The following is a 16,562-nucleotide window of genomic DNA, read 5'->3' on the forward strand; positions in this document are numbered from 1 at the left end:
GTGGCTGCCAAGGGCTGGGGACTGGAGGGAATGGGGAGTCATTACTTAATGGGTACTGAGTTTCAGTTTGGGAAGATGAAAAGTTCTGGAGATATAAGGCAATGGTCACACGACATTGTGAATGTACTTAAAGCCACTCCATTATACGCTTAGAAATGGTTAAAACAGTAAATATTATGTTATATATGTTTTACCACAGTTTTAAAAAATGCAAGTCATGCCACATTTGACCAAAATCCTCTGACAATTTCCATCTTTCTCAGAGCAAAAGCCTGCAGAGTCTGCACTCCTCAGAGTCTGCACTCCTCACCCCCACCACCCCTCACTCACACACACACACACACACACACACACACACACCCCACCCTCATTCCTCTCCAACCTCAACTCCTGCCACCCCTCGTTCCCTTTCTTGCTCACCATCCTGGAGCTGCACTGTCCTTCTTTTTCTCTCTCCATTTCCTTCTGCTCGGGCCCCTCTCCCCAGATCCTTCCGTCCACCTTGTTAGTCACCCTCTATCGTATCCCATTTTCTTCAAAGTGTTCATCACCATCTGCAGTTGGCTTGCTCGCTGTTGCTTTACTTGCTTATTTTCTGTTCCCCACACCCTCCTTGCCATTCCTGACTCCAGAAAAGCAGAAGCCTGGTCTGTCTTGCCCACGGCTGTGGCCAATGCCTGGCAGTGGTGCCCGGCACACAGCAGAGGCTCATGAACATTCACAGATTCTCCTGGAGCAGAGAGCCTGGAATAGTCTGCTTACCTTTCCAGCTTTCCAAATTCCTTGATTTGAGCCCTCTCCCCAACTTCTCTTCCTCCTGAAATTCCCTCTTGTCCTTAAAATTCTCATGTATACAAAATGGCCTTAAAGTGCTACCCTCCTCAAGGAATATTTGCATTTAATTAAGATCAAAATCATAAGCCAAGAGATTAGGTTTCTAACCATGGAGTTTCACACGGTACCTCTCTGCACCGTCTGTAGCAGGTGGGGGACATTATGGAGAGGTGGATGGGGGTCTTTATTATATCCTATAAGTCAAACTGGGTTGTAGATAGACACAAAGCTGGTAGTGATTTGGCGTAAAATACAAATGACCCTGCCGTGAAAGCTTCATCTAAGCTCTCTACAAAAAGAAGCAAAGGCCACATGGAGCAGGGATATAAATAACTGGGAGATAGATAGATAGAGAGAGAGAGAGATAGATAGATAGATATCCAGGGGAGAGCCGCCTTGTTCTCAGAATTTTCCCCAAGGAAGTGTGCTCCACTCCCATTTCTACCAACCACTTGGTACCCGTCCACTGAGGACCAGGGAACACATTTTCATAGTGATGAGAGACGAACAGAATTAGAACACTAGACGTGCCTCTGGTGTTGAAAGAGAATCTGAAAGCAGAGGCAGCCGTTGCCTGTGGAACGTGACTGCCTCCCTCTGTGGCTTCCCATCCTTGGACTTGTTGGCAAATATCTCTAAAGAGGAAATCTGACTCCTGCTTTAGAATAAACTGAAGAGCCTGGACAGTGTTTGTTTCCCTGTCCCCCGTCTTTACATGACTAGAGAACTCACTGTTACCTTTCTGATTCAGCTCTGGGGCGCTGCTGTAGTCTGCCCTTCCTCCCATTTTTACCACAGACTTGGTTGGAATGGGGAAGCCAGTCTACCAGATATGGCCTGGAAATGTCACTCAACTTTATTGGTTTCCAAATGTGGATTCTGTTTTGGCTGAAAATAGTAGTAGGATTTTTTGATTTATGGAGTAATGCCTTCTGGTCTTTTGCAGAGATTTTTAGGGCAGCCTTGTAATTGGGAGAAGTTTAAAAATCGACACTAGGGAGTTAGAGCTCCCTCTGCTGGCTGCGGTGTGGTACTGTATATGTAAAACGCACAAGGCTGAGCCAAGATGAGCTGGTCTCAGACCAGGACCAATTCGTAGTGGGAATACGGGTTGTATAAGGTTCCTATAAGTTAGGTGAACAGATCTGGTTTGGGGGAGGTGGGGGAAACTAATAGGAGGAACTGAAAATTGATTGCTTTACAAACTTGGTTAAAAAAATTCATTGGTTTACAAAGGATTGTCTAGTTCCTTCAGAGAAAAAATTACATGAGTTACATTTCTTTTAAACTGCAATAGTCAGAGCCACAGTGACAGCCAGGAAATAGCTGTTCCGGAGGGGGTGCTAAGGGCCAGCCCCTGCTTGGTGTATGTGTGAGAACTGAGCCTTTCCTTTCTACTGTGTAAAAAATTGTGTCTTACACAAATGTTGGTGGTTGAGTTACAAACTGTAAATAAAGTGCTAGCTTTTTACTTTTCATTAAATAATTAAAAGTATGATTAAAAAGAAAAACAGAACCAGCAAACCCTATGTAGCATAGAGTCATTCTTATGGTACTTTTTCTCTCCTCTTTTGTTTTCTCTTAATATCTGTAATAAATTGACCCCAAAACACTAAACAGATGCCTCTCATTTGACTTCTAGGCAAAATACTGGAGCACTAATGCCCATGAGATTGAAGGTACAGTATTTGACAGGAGTGGAAAAGCAGTGCATCGGCTATTTGGGAAATGGCATGAGAGCATCTACTGCGGTGGTTCTTCCTCGTCCACTTGTATCTGGAGAGCGAGTTAGTATCTGGTTAATCAGCCCCAAGCAAAAGGAGGCGGGACGTGGCCAGAGGAACCGCACGTGGGTGGGCGTTAGTGTCCATTCGGTGTATCTAGCCTCTGCCTGCTTTGAACTATGTTGGAGCTACTGGTCCATCTTTCATTCACCTAGTTATATCTCAGACTCATCCTCAAGCTTAACAATACCTCTGTTGGGTTGATAGGTCCTGGGTTCTTAATCCCAGAACAAAGACATTGCTAATCCGTGGTCACTGTGTCTTCCAGTCAACACACATCATTCCTTCACCTACACTGGGCACTATGAAGGAATATCAATGAGGTACAAGAAGTCATTCTAGAGTAAAGATAAAGGGAAAATTGTAGAATGACCTACAAGAGTTAGGGGTCCCTAGACTCTCCCAATACCATAAGCCACTCTAGTCTCTCCTGTAATTCTAGAAGGATGCTAAGTGCTTGAAGCAGCTGAGGGGAAAAGGGGGAAGGAAGTCAAACCTTCATAATGGCTTAAAGCATTAGGATATGTGCTATGCACTTAACAATAAATGGCAGGGGGTGGCCCCAGGGTTGTTACACAGGCAGGTTACCTGTGTCAAGAACACAGGTCATTGAGGGCCCATCTGCCACTTCCAACTTGGCGGTGATGTTTCTTCCCATGGATGCAAAATGGTTGCCTCGGTTCAATATCGTATCCCCCCTGTGACAGCTCACTAAGCAGGGGAGAAGGGAGGACAGAAGAGCTTTCTTCAGTTGTAACTGTCTTTTCTCAGGAATGAAATATTTCCTAGGATCCTGCAGCAAATGTGTCTTCATATCTCATCAACCTGAAGTGGGTCCAAACCCATCCCTTAACCAATCCTGGGCAACTGGGTCGGCAGGAGAGATTCAGATGAGTTTAGATTCATCCCCTAGGGAGTGTACAGTGACACCCAAACAGATGAGTTTGCCATTAGCAAGTAAGAAAGGGAGATGACTGTGGAGTGGGCAAGCAACAATGTCTCTTTCAACGGGTAGCAGCCACATCTTCCACCGTCGCAGAGGTTGCCACGAAGCTAGAATGACTTGCACCATGGCCGCCTTCCTAGCTTCAGAGGTTCAGAGGCACGCATGGCATTTTATGAATGAGACACTTGCTCTCCTTAGCTTAAAGAATGTATCACAGGGCTTCCCTGGTGGCGCAGTGATTGAGAGTCCGCCTGCCGATGCAGGGGACACGGGTTCGTGCCCCGGTCTGGGAAAATCCCACATGCCGCGGAGCGACTGGGCCCGTGAGCCATGGCCGCTGAGTCTGCGCGTCCGGAGCCCGTGCTCCGCAACGGGAGAGGCCACAACAGTGGGAGGCCCGCGTACCACAAAAAAAAAAAAAAAAAAAGAATGTATCACAGATGAGAGCTACCATGGGCTCTGGGTGTTAAAGTAGTACCTTGACGACAGTGTGTAAGCTGTTATTCTAGTTGCTGTTGTTGTTATTCATTGACTTTATGTCTCTGCCTTGGCTATGAGCATCCTTGGCCTGTCTGCAAGAAAAACCACTGTCTCCACTCTGGTGATTGGGAGACTGGGATGGATTTTTGAAGGCATAGTAGGAAGTTTGCTATTATTTTTATGCTTAGGATCCACAGAGAATTAGAATTAGACAAAGTGGACTTCTGAAGCTTCAGAAAATGGGTCTTCAGAAAAGTTCGTGGAAAGCATTTGTATATGTGGACAGCTAGAGCCAAGGCTACGAGTGGATTGGATTAGTCTACATTTGATTTATCCAATACGTAAATTTGGGTATTTTTAGCTTGACTTTTAGTTGTATTCATCCCCTAGGGAGTGTAAAGTGATGCTAAGTGTTTGAAGCAGCTGGGGGGAAAAGGGGGAAGGAAGTCAAACCTTCATAATGACTTAAAGCATTAGGATATGTGCTATGCACCTAACAATTAAATTAAAGTTAACAATTAATTAAAGTTAGGGCAATACGTCTGCATTAATCTGCTTGGGCTGCTGTAACAAACACCACAGACTGGGTGGCTTAAACAGCGGAAATTCATTTGCTCACAGTTCTGGAGGCTGGGTGCTGGCAAATTCGGATTCTGGTGGGAGTCTTCTTCGTGGCTTGGCTGCCGGATCAGGGCCCACCCTTCTGACCCCATTTAACCTTTGTTACTCCAGAGGCCTCATCCCCAAAGACAGCACTCTGGGGGTGGGGCTTTAACATATGAATTTTGAGAGAACATAAACATCCAGTCCATAACATTCCGCCCCTGGCCTCCCAAAATCATGTCCTTCTTACGTGCAAAATGTGTGTATTCCACCCCGGCAGCCCCAGAAGTCTTGACTCATTCCTGCATCAACTCTAAAGTCCAAAGTCTCATCCAAATATCATCTAAATCAGGTATGGGTGAGATTTGAGGTATGATTCATCCTCTCCAGCTGTGAGCCTGTGAAACCAAAATGTGCTTCCAAAACACAGTGGTGGGATGGGCATAGGATAGACGTTCCCATTCCAAAGGGAGAAAGAGGAAAGAAGAAAGGGATGACAGGTCCTAAGTGAGTCCAAGACCTAGCACGGCAAATGCTGTTGATCTAAAAACTGGAGATCATCCTCATTGGCTCGATGCCCCACCCTCTGGGCCCACTGGGACTTTGCCTGGCTCCCAAGCCCCCCAAGGCTCTGGGTGGTGGCAACCGGGCATGTTGAAGCTGCACAGCGGCCCTGCCATTTGAGAGGTAGTGGCAGCCTTGCCCCCTGAATCTGTGTAGTCTGGGCCTGTGGTGGGAGTGGCAGCCCAATGATCTCTGAATCACCTTCAGAGTCATTCCTCCCTTTTCTTGAAGGCAATGCATGTTTGCAGCTGCGTAGCTCTCTGGTTCCATCTGTAAAATAACAGTAGTCCAGCAGCCTTGCTTCATTCAGTCCCGTTTTCTCTGTCCCCTTTGGTTCCAGCTGGCAGTGTTTCTGCCATTATAATCCCATCTCTATTCCTGGCTTCTGCTGAGGTGGTTTAAAATTAAAATATGTAAGATTTGGAGGGGCCAAGCATTGGTAAAAAGAAGAGCAGGACTGGAAGTAAAGAATAAAATTTATTGGGCTTCCCTGGTGGTGCAGTGGTTGGGAGTCCGCCTGCCGACGCGGGGGGCGCGGGTTCGTGCCGCGGTCTGGGAGGATCCCGCGTGCCGAGGAGCGGCTGGGCCCGTGAGCCGTGGCCGCTGGGCCTGTGCGTCCGGAGCCTGTGCTCTGCGGCAGTGAGAGGCCCGCGTACAGCAAAAGAAAAAAAAATAATAATAATAATATTTATTGACCTCTTGGTATGGGTCCAACACTATTCTAGGTACTAAACAGAGTTTCAGGAGAATTTGACATCTATTAAATGAAAAACGATTCTCTAGAGTGAAAGTCTTGTTAGTCAGGAAAAGTGGACCTAGAGTTCTTTTTAACATGTTTATTTTAGTAACAAATTATTTTTATAACTTAAATTCTATAGAAACTTCTTGGTATTTAATAAATTTGCTATAGGACCACACAAAGAAGGCCTTATGCTTGTAGGTAGCAGGAAGCTTATAGAGAAGAAAATTTATAGAGAAAAATTCAGCACCTCTCTGTGAGCCAGAATATTTTAATAGAAATGGAAGAGTTTAGAGCCGAGAGAGAAAAATTGTAGCTGGTCTGAGATGAAAAAGGTGAAGGAATTAAGATGTGATGTGAATGCAATGCAAGTCAGTGATGAATGATTTCTTTTTCTTTTAGATCCCATGCCAAAAGGCTATGAGCAATATTATGGCTTCACACAGTTTGCACTGGAATTAAACGAAATGGATCCATTGTTAAAGTCTTTATTACCACCTACTGACACTCGATTCAGGCCAGACCAAAGGTAAGGATTTTTTTCAGATCTTTATCTCCAGAGATGTGAAACTCTTTGTGAAAAGTCTTGGTAACATCTCCCAGGCCACCAAAGGAGCCTAAGAGAGAGAGATTCTGTCATCAAGAGCAGAGGTCTAGGGAGACTTTAAGCCATCTTGTGGAAGGAACAGAGCCCAGCTTAGATCTGTGTGTGGCATGACCTTTATTCACCAGTAGAACCCCATTTCTATTGGGAAAAAAAAAGTCTTTTTTTAAAGAGTTTCACTGCATACAGCAATAAGAAAAAGTTACTCTGTATTTGAAAGAGTAAAAGCATCCAGCTCCCCACCCCTCGAATTTAACTTACTTTGGTGCACTGAAATCTAACTTCTGATCCTAGGTTTGCTGCTGACAAGCTGTGTCGCATACGCTAAGTCTTTTAACCTTTCTCAGCCTCAGTTTCCAACTCTGTAAAACAGAAAGAAGAATCTCTCTCCTAAGGCCTTTCTAATTAAGACTCAAAACCAAGAAGGCAAAAAATAAAACAAAATTGATAAAATTTGACTTTATTTTTAAAAAACCCAGCACGCTTCTTCATGGTAAAGTAAATAAAATGTATACCCAGAGTCAAAAGATTAACGACTGAGAAATCTATACTTGCAGCTCACTTCATGAATTGGGTCTAGAAATCAAGATCAATCCATTAAAAAAAAAATAGACATAGGGAAATGAACAGTTCACAAAATAGGAAATGCAGGTAGCCCTTAAACATATGAAGAGATGCTCAGTCTTACTCAAAAAAACCCACAAAATTTTAAAACCACGCTGTCATACCATTTCTTTACCTATCAGATGGCAAAGACTCAAAAGTTTGATGCACTCTGAGGCCACGGGGAAGAGGCACTTCAGTAACATTGCTGGTGGAAATGTAAATTGCTGTAATCCCCATAAAGGGCAGTTTGGTAATAGATATATTACAAACTCACCCTTTAAGCCAGCAATTCCACTTCTAGAACTGTCTCCTGAGAGATATACTAACACATGTGCAAAATGACAGATATATACAGTCCTTCAGCATTAATTTTAAAAATTAATGTAAAAAATTGGGAACATCCCAAATGTCTATCAATAGGAAATTGTTTAAAATAAATGCAGGTGTATCCACACAATTGAATATTATATATCTATTAAAAGTGAAAAGATCTGTGTACTACCAAGAATCAGCTCCAAGGTATATGGTTAAGTAAAAAGTAAAACAAAACAAGATACCAAATTATGGACAGTATGTGTCACCTGCTTCCGTTTATGTTCTTAAAAGGGAGGGAGGGGTAAAAATATATATTAATGTGTGTTTATATACGAATCAGGAAGCTCTAGAAGGATGCACAAGAAACCGGTAATGGTGGATTACCTGCGGTGGGGGGTGTGAATGTGGGTGGGATGGGGAGGAAACAGGTAGAACTGGAGACAGGAATGAGAGAGGGAGATGTTACCCCAAATTCCTTTTCATAGATATAATTTTTTGAACCATGTCTGTATCACCAATTCAGAACACAATACTGTCCCTCATTACCTCCAAATAATGTTTTAAGGGTTGAGGAGGGGGCTTATTTATAGGAGAGTATTCTGAATATCCAGTCTTGTACACATGCAGTTCTAATATTAATGATTGTTACATTTCCTTGGTGTTCCTATTCCTTTATCTTTTTCCTCAATGCCTCAGGTTTCTAGAAGAAGGGAGCTTAGAAGAGGCCGAAATACAAAAGCAGAGGATTGAACAGCTGCAGAGAGAAAGGCGGCGGGTCTTGGAAGAAAATAAGGTGGAGCACCAGCCACGGTTTTTCAGGTATGTGTGCAGCTGGGGTCGTGTGGGTCATTTTTGGCAGGCACTGGTGACGCCTGATGCTTCTGGTGTGAAGAGAACAGACTGGGGTGTCCCCTCCCCACGAGAGAGTGTTCTCAGCCCTTTTCCTGCTTCAGAGTGGTGACATCCCTCCTCTGTGAAGGCCTGACTTTGTGGGGACACTGCCCCCAGGCTGCCCCACGCAGCCCTCCTTTTTTACATTCCTTGGTCTCTCCCTGGGCTCTCCCGGGACTTTGCAGAGAGGTGCTCAGTAAGTGCTTCTGGGAGAAGCAACGAGACCAACAAAACCCAGCTCCCAGTACCAGGCCAGCTTATTCAAGCCATGTCTAAGGTTGGTCCCCCAAATGGATAGATTCTACACAGTGATGGAGATAATTAGCTATCACCCCATTCTTCACCAAACTAGAACTTCCAAGTAATCTAATTCTTGAATTGCAGAAGTTCCAATATACTGGGGCTTGGATTTGGAACATTTAGTATTATTTTAAAAATAGCTTGCTAGGAGGGCCTCGTTAAGAACAGACTGAAAGATTTAGAAGGGGCGTCAGAGATCATCCGCCCTTCACCCCTTCTCTTATTTTAACTGCAAAGAAACGAAGGCCCAGGGGACATAGGTGATCTGTGGAGAGACCCAGTGGAATGTCCCAGGCAGGGGCCTGGCTCTCTTGACTACAGGCCAGGGCTTGATATGATTTTAGGGGGTTTTAGTTTGTTCATTTTTTTTTTAAATCAGCAATGGAACAATCACATGTAGAAAAGCATCCAGCTCCTGCCCTACCTGTTCCCCCCAGTCTTCTTTTCAGGATTTTGTTGTTGTTTGCAGGGATTTTTTGGTTGTTATTATTTTTTAATGGGCAACAGAAACACATTTAGGAGGATTTAGCAACTAATCTATCAGCTGCATCAATAAAATTTTGTATTTCCAAAACAGCAAAATAGCAACAAGTTATGTTTTATCCCCAAAGTATTATATCCTTTCCCCTAAAGTTGATGTGGATTTTGATCATTTCACAAACTCAGAATATGAGTGATTGAAGATCAGTAGGCCAGAGTTTTATCCCAGAATATTCATAACTTCATTTAAACATTTAAAAAATAAGACACCTTAAATTTTTTTTTTTTTTATAAAGGCAAGGGATAGGTAAATGAATAGACTAACAGACTGATCAGTTGATTTTGGTAATATCTGTTAAAGAGGTTCATTACAGTATTTTTAGGATCGTTAAAAATTGTGGATAACCAAACTGTCTCAGGAGCTAGATAAGGAGATTTATCAACTTGATCTGATGTAAAAACCTCAGAAATGACTTCACACAGTCTGTGGAGCTCTGTGGGAAATGAACTAACATGTAAATACAAAATATAAAATGTTATCTGGGCTGTCACTGCAACCGTGTAAGAATTATGTCTGGAATGGGCAAGGACTGAACACAGCTGCAGTTCTTTTTCCTCTTCATTGTCTGTAAAATTATCAGAGTATTAGATGTGGCAAGTAAAACTATGAGAAAAGGTGAGAATTGTTCAGCAGTAGCAGTCCGGGAACTGTTCCAATTAGACGCTGGCAGAGATGACAGAGGAGCATGGGGACTTGGACATTTCCGTTGACACTCACTGAGGAGCCACGAAAACATCACTGGAAATTTCAAGTGGAAACTACAGCTCTGGCAGCGATAGTCGTCTTTGTTTCATAGTAAAGTATCTGATATGCAGATTGATTTATTTTTAAACACATCCCTTTATTGGAATAGAAAAACAATTGTGATAAAAATCTATGATCCTGAGAATGTGGAAAAATAGGCACTCCTCACTTTTGTTTCTAAAGCATATGACAATATCAGTCAACATTACAAGTGCACGGAAGTTCAGTTTATAGGAATTTTTAATATAACTAATCTCTTGCACATACAAAATAACATATGTTTTGTTTATAATAGCTAGAGGTTGAAAACAACATCCTCAGTGCCCACCAGTAGGGTACTGGTTAAATCGTGGTCCATCCCCACAATGGACTATCATGCACCTGTTTAAAAAGAAAAAAAGGAAGCCCTTTTTGCCAAAGTCACCAAACTTTTCCTGCAAAGGGCAAATGGTGAATATTGTTAGCTTTGCAGGCCATGAGCCCTCAGTAGTAATGACTCAACCCTGCTGTGCAATGTGAAAGCAGCCATAGACAGTACTTAAATGAATGGGCATGATGTGTTCCAGTAAAACGGTATTACAGAGATAGGCCGAAGGCTGGATTTGGCCCTTGGGCTGTAGTTTGCTGACCTTATTGTGACAATGGAAAAGGATCTCTAATATATATGTTATATATATAAACTCAAGGCTTCCCTGGTGGCGCAGTGGTTGAGAGTCCACCTGCCGATGCAGGGGACACAGGTTCGTGCCCCGGTCCGGGAAGATCCCACATGCCGCAGAGCGGCTGGGCCCGTGAGCCATGGCCGCTGAGCCTGCGCATCCGGAGCCTGTGCTCCACAATGGGAGAGGCCACAGCAGTGAGAGGCCCGCATACCGCAAAAAAAACCCAAAAAAACAAAAAAACTCAAGGGGTGGAAGACCATCCAGGGCTACCCTTGAATGAAAAATAGGAGAGGAGTGAAGTGTGAGTGTGCATGTGTGCACGCTCACACACGTGGAATTTCTCTGAGTGAAGCTGCTAAAGATCATTGTCTCTGCAGAGAACTGGGAGGCTGGGAGTAGGAAGAAAACATTCAGCTCTCCACTCTTTGGTACCTTTTGAATTTGGATCTACGTAATATATTATCTATGCATAGAATAATAGTGAACCAAGGCTGTTCACTCCAGGCTGTGATTCCAGTTCCTTCCAATTCCTTTCCTTTTTACTGTTAATTGATCACTTGATTTGAACAATGTGATTGATTTGTAACTTTTACGTGGCCATACCCCAGGTGGTAGCTGTCGTCCCAGCCCTGTTTTCTGTACGACAGACTCTACCCTCACCCACTTCTCTCAGAAGTACCCATTTCTCACAGCCTTAAGTTGGAGAAGTCAAAGTCAGAAGCAGCAAAACGGTTTCCAGGCTTCCTGCTCCCTCGCTGGTCCAGTACTGGACCACAGGGACAGGGGTGCAGGTGCCAGTGATAAGCTGGAGAGGGCGGGCAGGGGAGGAACGGGGTGAAAAGGAGACAGAGACTATGACAGTCTTGTCACGAGCCTTCAGCAAATTCTTTCACTTTCACAGGAAATCCAGCGATGACTCTTGGGTGAGCAGTGGCACCTATTTGGAACTTAGGAAAGATCTTGGTTTTTCCAAACTGGACCATCCTGTCTTGTGGTAAAAGAGGAAAGAGCGATACATCTTTGTGCTTCTCCCGTGTTTGCTTTCTGAAGCCACAAACCTGTGTCTACAACATTACCTAGAACGATCACTTGTGCTTCTTAGCTTGGTGTTGTGTTTAAGTATATATTTTCTTCAGTACGTTTCTTTACAATTTCAAATGTTATCACAACTGTTTATATGAATGTAGAACACCTTGATATTTCTTTTTATATATAAACTATTTAATAAGAATGAAAGATTGAATGTTAACATGTGGGTTAAAAAAGAAGCTTTAACACTAACTTTCCAAAGGTTAGGAAAATTCCAATTAAATTTATGCCTTATAAAATTATGTTGGAAAAAAAAATCCATCTTTCCCAGGTGCGTTAAGAAATAAGAATACGAAGGGTTACTCACCTGTGTGCAAGCTGCCCAGGTTTAATTTGGTAGCTCAGATATCTTTTTGCCTCAGACAACTTTTGAATTGCTCACACAGAACAATTCTGCTGGTACTGGAGTCTGAAGAATATTTGCATTTGCGTTTTAGTGCTTGGGGGAATGGTATACGATTAGTGGGATGTCTGTTTTTATATAAGATGGATATGGCAGCTTCTCAAAGAGGAAGCATTCGAACTCATCCCTCCCTATAGTTTCATTGCCTTATGTGCAAAATTGTACCGTTACTCAGAAAAATTGTTGATAATCCGAGAAACCCCTGTTAATTAAATGTCAAAATGAAATCCCAGGCGGACAGTAGGAAATTTCTCCTTAGTGAGAGCTGAATCCATTACAAGTTAAGAAACTGTTTTCTGCTTCCCACCCCACCTCTAGCCTCCTCCGCTGTTTGACCACATCTCTGTTGAATATGGAATGTCCCAATTTAGTGTAAAACATAGGTGCATTCAACATGGCAGTTTGACTTTCCAAAAGTTTAGCCAAGTAACTGATTGTTTTAAATAATTCAACATGTTTTTCTTAAATAGTGTTTTGGTATTTTCTACCTCTCAATAAGCACCATATTTTAGATCTTGTATGAAAAGTTTGACCACCTGCCTTATAGACAAATGTAGAGAATTGATGCTCTTCCTTTGTGTTATGTCCTGGTAAAGCTTTAAGTGTCTTATCGCTTTCCTACACTTCTTCTTACTCATATCACTCTTTTGTGAGTTTTGCAGCAGTCTTGAATAATACAGACTATAACTACTGAAAGGAGAAACGTCGCCTTTTTAAATGTGTTATTTCCGATTACTATAATAGAATTTGTGCAGTAGTTGAATTGTGTGATCAAAGCAATTCTAACTTCTGCCCAGATTACTTTAAAACCAAAGCCTACGTTTGAAGCCTTTTCCTCTAAAGTCCATGACGATTTTATGTAATATCAAGTAAAGTGGTGTGGTAAAAAGATTTCTCCAGAAAACATTTTTAGATATTTAAATAATTTCAGAGAATGCTACGAGTGAAAAGTAGAATAAATAATGGAAAAAAGAATGCATGATTTTTCAATGTCACACCAAATAACTAGTTGGAGAGTATTGCACTTTCAAAATGGAGAGTTATCTAAAGTGGGTCAGTAGCCTTTTGGAATCTGCAAGTGACTAGCATTTTAAAACAATACACGACTCATTAAATATTGCTTTCATCCATTCCATGCATCAAGACGTCAAGATGAACACAGTTCGAATATCATTTCCATTTCTAAGCAGTTAACTGACCCAATCACATTCTTTGGTTATGTGCTTTGTTCTTTTCTTTTCAAGCATGTATCTAAATTCTCCTCACAGACGGGAAGAAGCAGGCTGTAGATTTTAAGGATACTCCAGGGGAGAACAAATCTAGTTTTCACAGTGTGAAGGTAAATGTAGAACTTGAGTAATACTGACTGTTATAGGCCTACTCCAGGGGCTGGCTCAAAACAAAAACAGAAAGAAAACATGCAGCCTGAATGGACGTGGCTTTGTCATGCAGTCTTTGGAAAGTCTTTAATTGTCCTGATGCTGTTATTTCAGTTGATCTTATGTTTCATTTTGTAATCACGAGGATCAAGGGACCAAATATCACCTTTGTAGTCATCTTATTTGAGATGGGAGGGGGGCTGAATTTGAATATGTATGCAAATTTTAAAGTCTATTAGTACCTACATCTATAAAGGGCTTTTCTGAAATTTAAGCAGCTTGGTGATGCATCCTATTATAATCCTCAAATTCCCTTGAGAGGGAAATGGCTTCTTTTTTCCTTCAGCCTCTATTCTCAAAAGCATCCTCTCACCTAATTTGTATCTCAAGGACATTTTATATTCTTAGGATGAAGAAAACAGAAACATGGCATTGTTTGGGAAGAATTGAGGTAGAATTGACTTTGGATTTTGAATCTCCCGATTGCATAATGCCAATCACTGCATCACTTGAGGTACATGTTGTAACCTCCATTTCATTCCTTATCATCCCATCCCAAATGTATGGTGAACTGCACAGCTGTTCTTGGAAATGGGGCCTTGTACAGTCAGCCACGTTACACTTCCAGGGTTCCTGTTGCCCCTGCCAGTTATCCGAAGCTGCGGGACACGCTTCAGGAAGGAGCCACCGTCTCCAGGGCAGCCTGGCAGCAGGTCACTCCCTCCCCAGGCCCCAAAGCCTAGGCTGGTATTTCCTGGAGTCAAACTAAATAATCAAAGCCTCAGTGCATCTCCTCCATGCCATGCACCTCCCAGAAGCCAGGCTGCTTCTGGTACTAATTAAACACATGGAGTTCACTTTAGGACAACCGTCCGTTATGTATCAGGTCCTCACAGAATGCCCAGAAAGCCCTCATGGCCTCCTGTGCTTCCTGTGAGGTTCTCTGGGAGAGAAAAGTAGACAAACCAACTTTTAAAAATATATATTTGCTTCATTTGGGCTGCTGCTTTTCTCACATTCTACCTTTAACTACTTCCAGTAAATCATTGGCTTGGGCTTTGCGAGCGCTATCCATCTGTATTCCTTAGATTTATGAGTGGTCTTATCCTACTATTAACAGCGTCAACCCGAAGAGAAAAATGATAAAGTATACAGTTTTTATTTGGCTGTTGAAACTTGTCGTAGGTCTACTGCATACTCTGTAAGTTATGCCTTCCAGCTATCACAGGATTTCCTCAGAGCTTTTAGTTATGAGTAGGAGCAATAAGCAGTTGTTCTCATGATCTTAGGAATAATAGTTCCAATGTATTGGCGTCATTTATTTGAATGTCTTTAATTTTGATATTAACATCGGCATACCTCTATTTTTGCTACCAAATGACAGCTATTTTCATGTGCTCAATTTTCCCTACATTGTATTCATCTGTTGCTTAGTGTTTGTCTTTACTTTTCTGTGTTGGAAATATATATATATCACATAAGTCTGCAAATTGCAGCAGTCTGAAATGCAAACCATTTTCAGAGACTTTGGTGTTGAGGAATGCAATGATCAGGAGTTGTTAATTTATTTTATTCATGATGATTTTATCTTCCTCACTTACCCTCAGAGGATACTATTTTTTTTAATGGATATTTGTAAATCTTTCATCTAACCATTTATAAGATTATTTTCTGTTTAAAATACCAGCCTTCCACCCATCCCCTTACGCGTCCCCCAAAAGCTCTGACTAATTTGTTTTTCCCCCTCGTGAAACTAGTTGACTGTGAATAAATAACATGGAAAAAGGCCGCTCCTGTCGTTGTGTTTCCAGGTTAATGGGCATATGTGGCTGCTGAACGGACAGAGCAAGACTCTAGCTGAGACTTTGCTGAGGGAGAAACACACAAGATTAGCTCAAGGGATGGGGTTGGAAATAAAAAATACCCCAGGACATAAAGAAGCCTGGAAACTTTGGCAAAAGTTGCCATACTTTTGGTCTGAACATTTCCAAGGTGTACTGCAAATGTAGGTCCCCCAGCCTTTGGGACAGAGGACCTGAGGCAGCTAGATCCCCAGACAGCCCCCAAAGAAGCCCTGTCTGTTCAACCCAGCGTGCTATGGAAATATTATTTTCTGTGTGTCCTAACATGAAAAAGGAAAATGCCGACTAGTCACACTGATTTAATGGCCCTTACGAATGGCTGACTCATCTCCCACACCCAACTTGTGTCCTTAGCAATGCCCCAAACACTTAACCTTCCCTGAAGTCCCATTCGAGTGAGTTCCTATATTTATGGTGTTACGCACGCACTGGATCTCAGTTACACACATAAGGTCACATCTCTGCCTCCCCCAAAGCGCTAAAGAGACAACCAAAAGCAATTCATGAACCTTGATTGGATCCTAGCTTAAAAGAAAAGAAAAACAAGCTATAAAAGACATTTTGAGGGCAATTAGTGACATTTGCATATAAACATCGTGAAATTATTGCTAATTTCCATATATGTATATGATATTGCCTGTTGATCTGTATCAAATCTGCCATCAAAGAAGGATTGACATTATTCCAAATAATACGAACACTAAAGGAAACCTTAAAAGGCAACCTCAGGCCATTTTAACGTGCCGGCCATGATTGGAATAGATATTAAAGCATCCTAAGGTGTTGACTTTGAGGAAGCAATGAAATTTGAAGGTACAAGTTTTCGGCCTTTAGTTTAGGAACTCAGTCGTATTATTTTCTAGTCATACTGATGGAATACCTGCACTAATATAATGTCCATCAGTGACCAGCAAATCAGGACATCATGGTCCTAGCTGACACCAGTCAGGAGTTTCTTATTATGGACTAATTAGTTGGAGTCCCTGCAGGAAAGCGAATCCAACTCCATAGCTCAGGAGATTTAAATGAAGGGCTACTTGCAGGGCTATTAGCGGGATTAAGGCATATCAGCAACAGCTGGAAGTTGTAACCGCCCCTGCAGGAGCTGGAGCTCGGAGGAGGGAAGGGTGGTCAGGAGCTCTAGTGGAGGGACGTTCGGCCTCTGCCAGAAAATCCAGTCGAGCGTCAGGAAGAGGTCTCCCAACCTCGGTCTCCT

General features: G+C 42.5%; 2 protein-coding genes across 7 annotated transcripts in view; both read left to right on the forward strand.

Annotated features, from left to right (window-relative positions):
- OSBPL3 (oxysterol binding protein like 3) overlaps positions 1-15,270 on the forward strand; it is a 205,294-nt gene extending 190,024 nt beyond the window's left edge. For all 6 annotated transcript variants that reach the window (XM_022584900.3, XM_022584892.3, XM_089917599.1 and 3 more), the window contains 4 exons: positions 2,477-2,621; positions 6,353-6,479; positions 8,172-8,294; positions 11,515-15,270. In XM_022584900.3, the coding sequence (XP_022440608.1) occupies positions 2,477-2,621; positions 6,353-6,479; positions 8,172-8,294; positions 11,515-11,611 (492 nt within the window). In that variant the 3' untranslated portion in view covers positions 11,612-15,270. The remainder of the gene's footprint in view (positions 1-2,476; positions 2,622-6,352; positions 6,480-8,171; positions 8,295-11,514) is intronic.
- Positions 8,209-16,562, forward strand: part of GSDME (gasdermin E) — a 142,542-nt gene continuing 134,188 nt past the window's right edge. The window contains exon 1 of the mRNA XM_089917603.1: positions 8,209-8,294. The gene's annotated coding sequence lies outside the window, so the exon portion shown is untranslated. The remainder of the gene's footprint in view (positions 8,295-16,562) is intronic.

Source organism: Delphinapterus leucas, chromosome 9, assembly GCF_059928025.1.
Source record: "Delphinapterus leucas isolate spDelLeu-1000000601 "Yukka" chromosome 9, BTC_Dleu_Yukka2, whole genome shotgun sequence".
NCBI classification, from domain to species: Eukaryota; Metazoa; Chordata; class Mammalia; order Artiodactyla; family Monodontidae; genus Delphinapterus; species Delphinapterus leucas.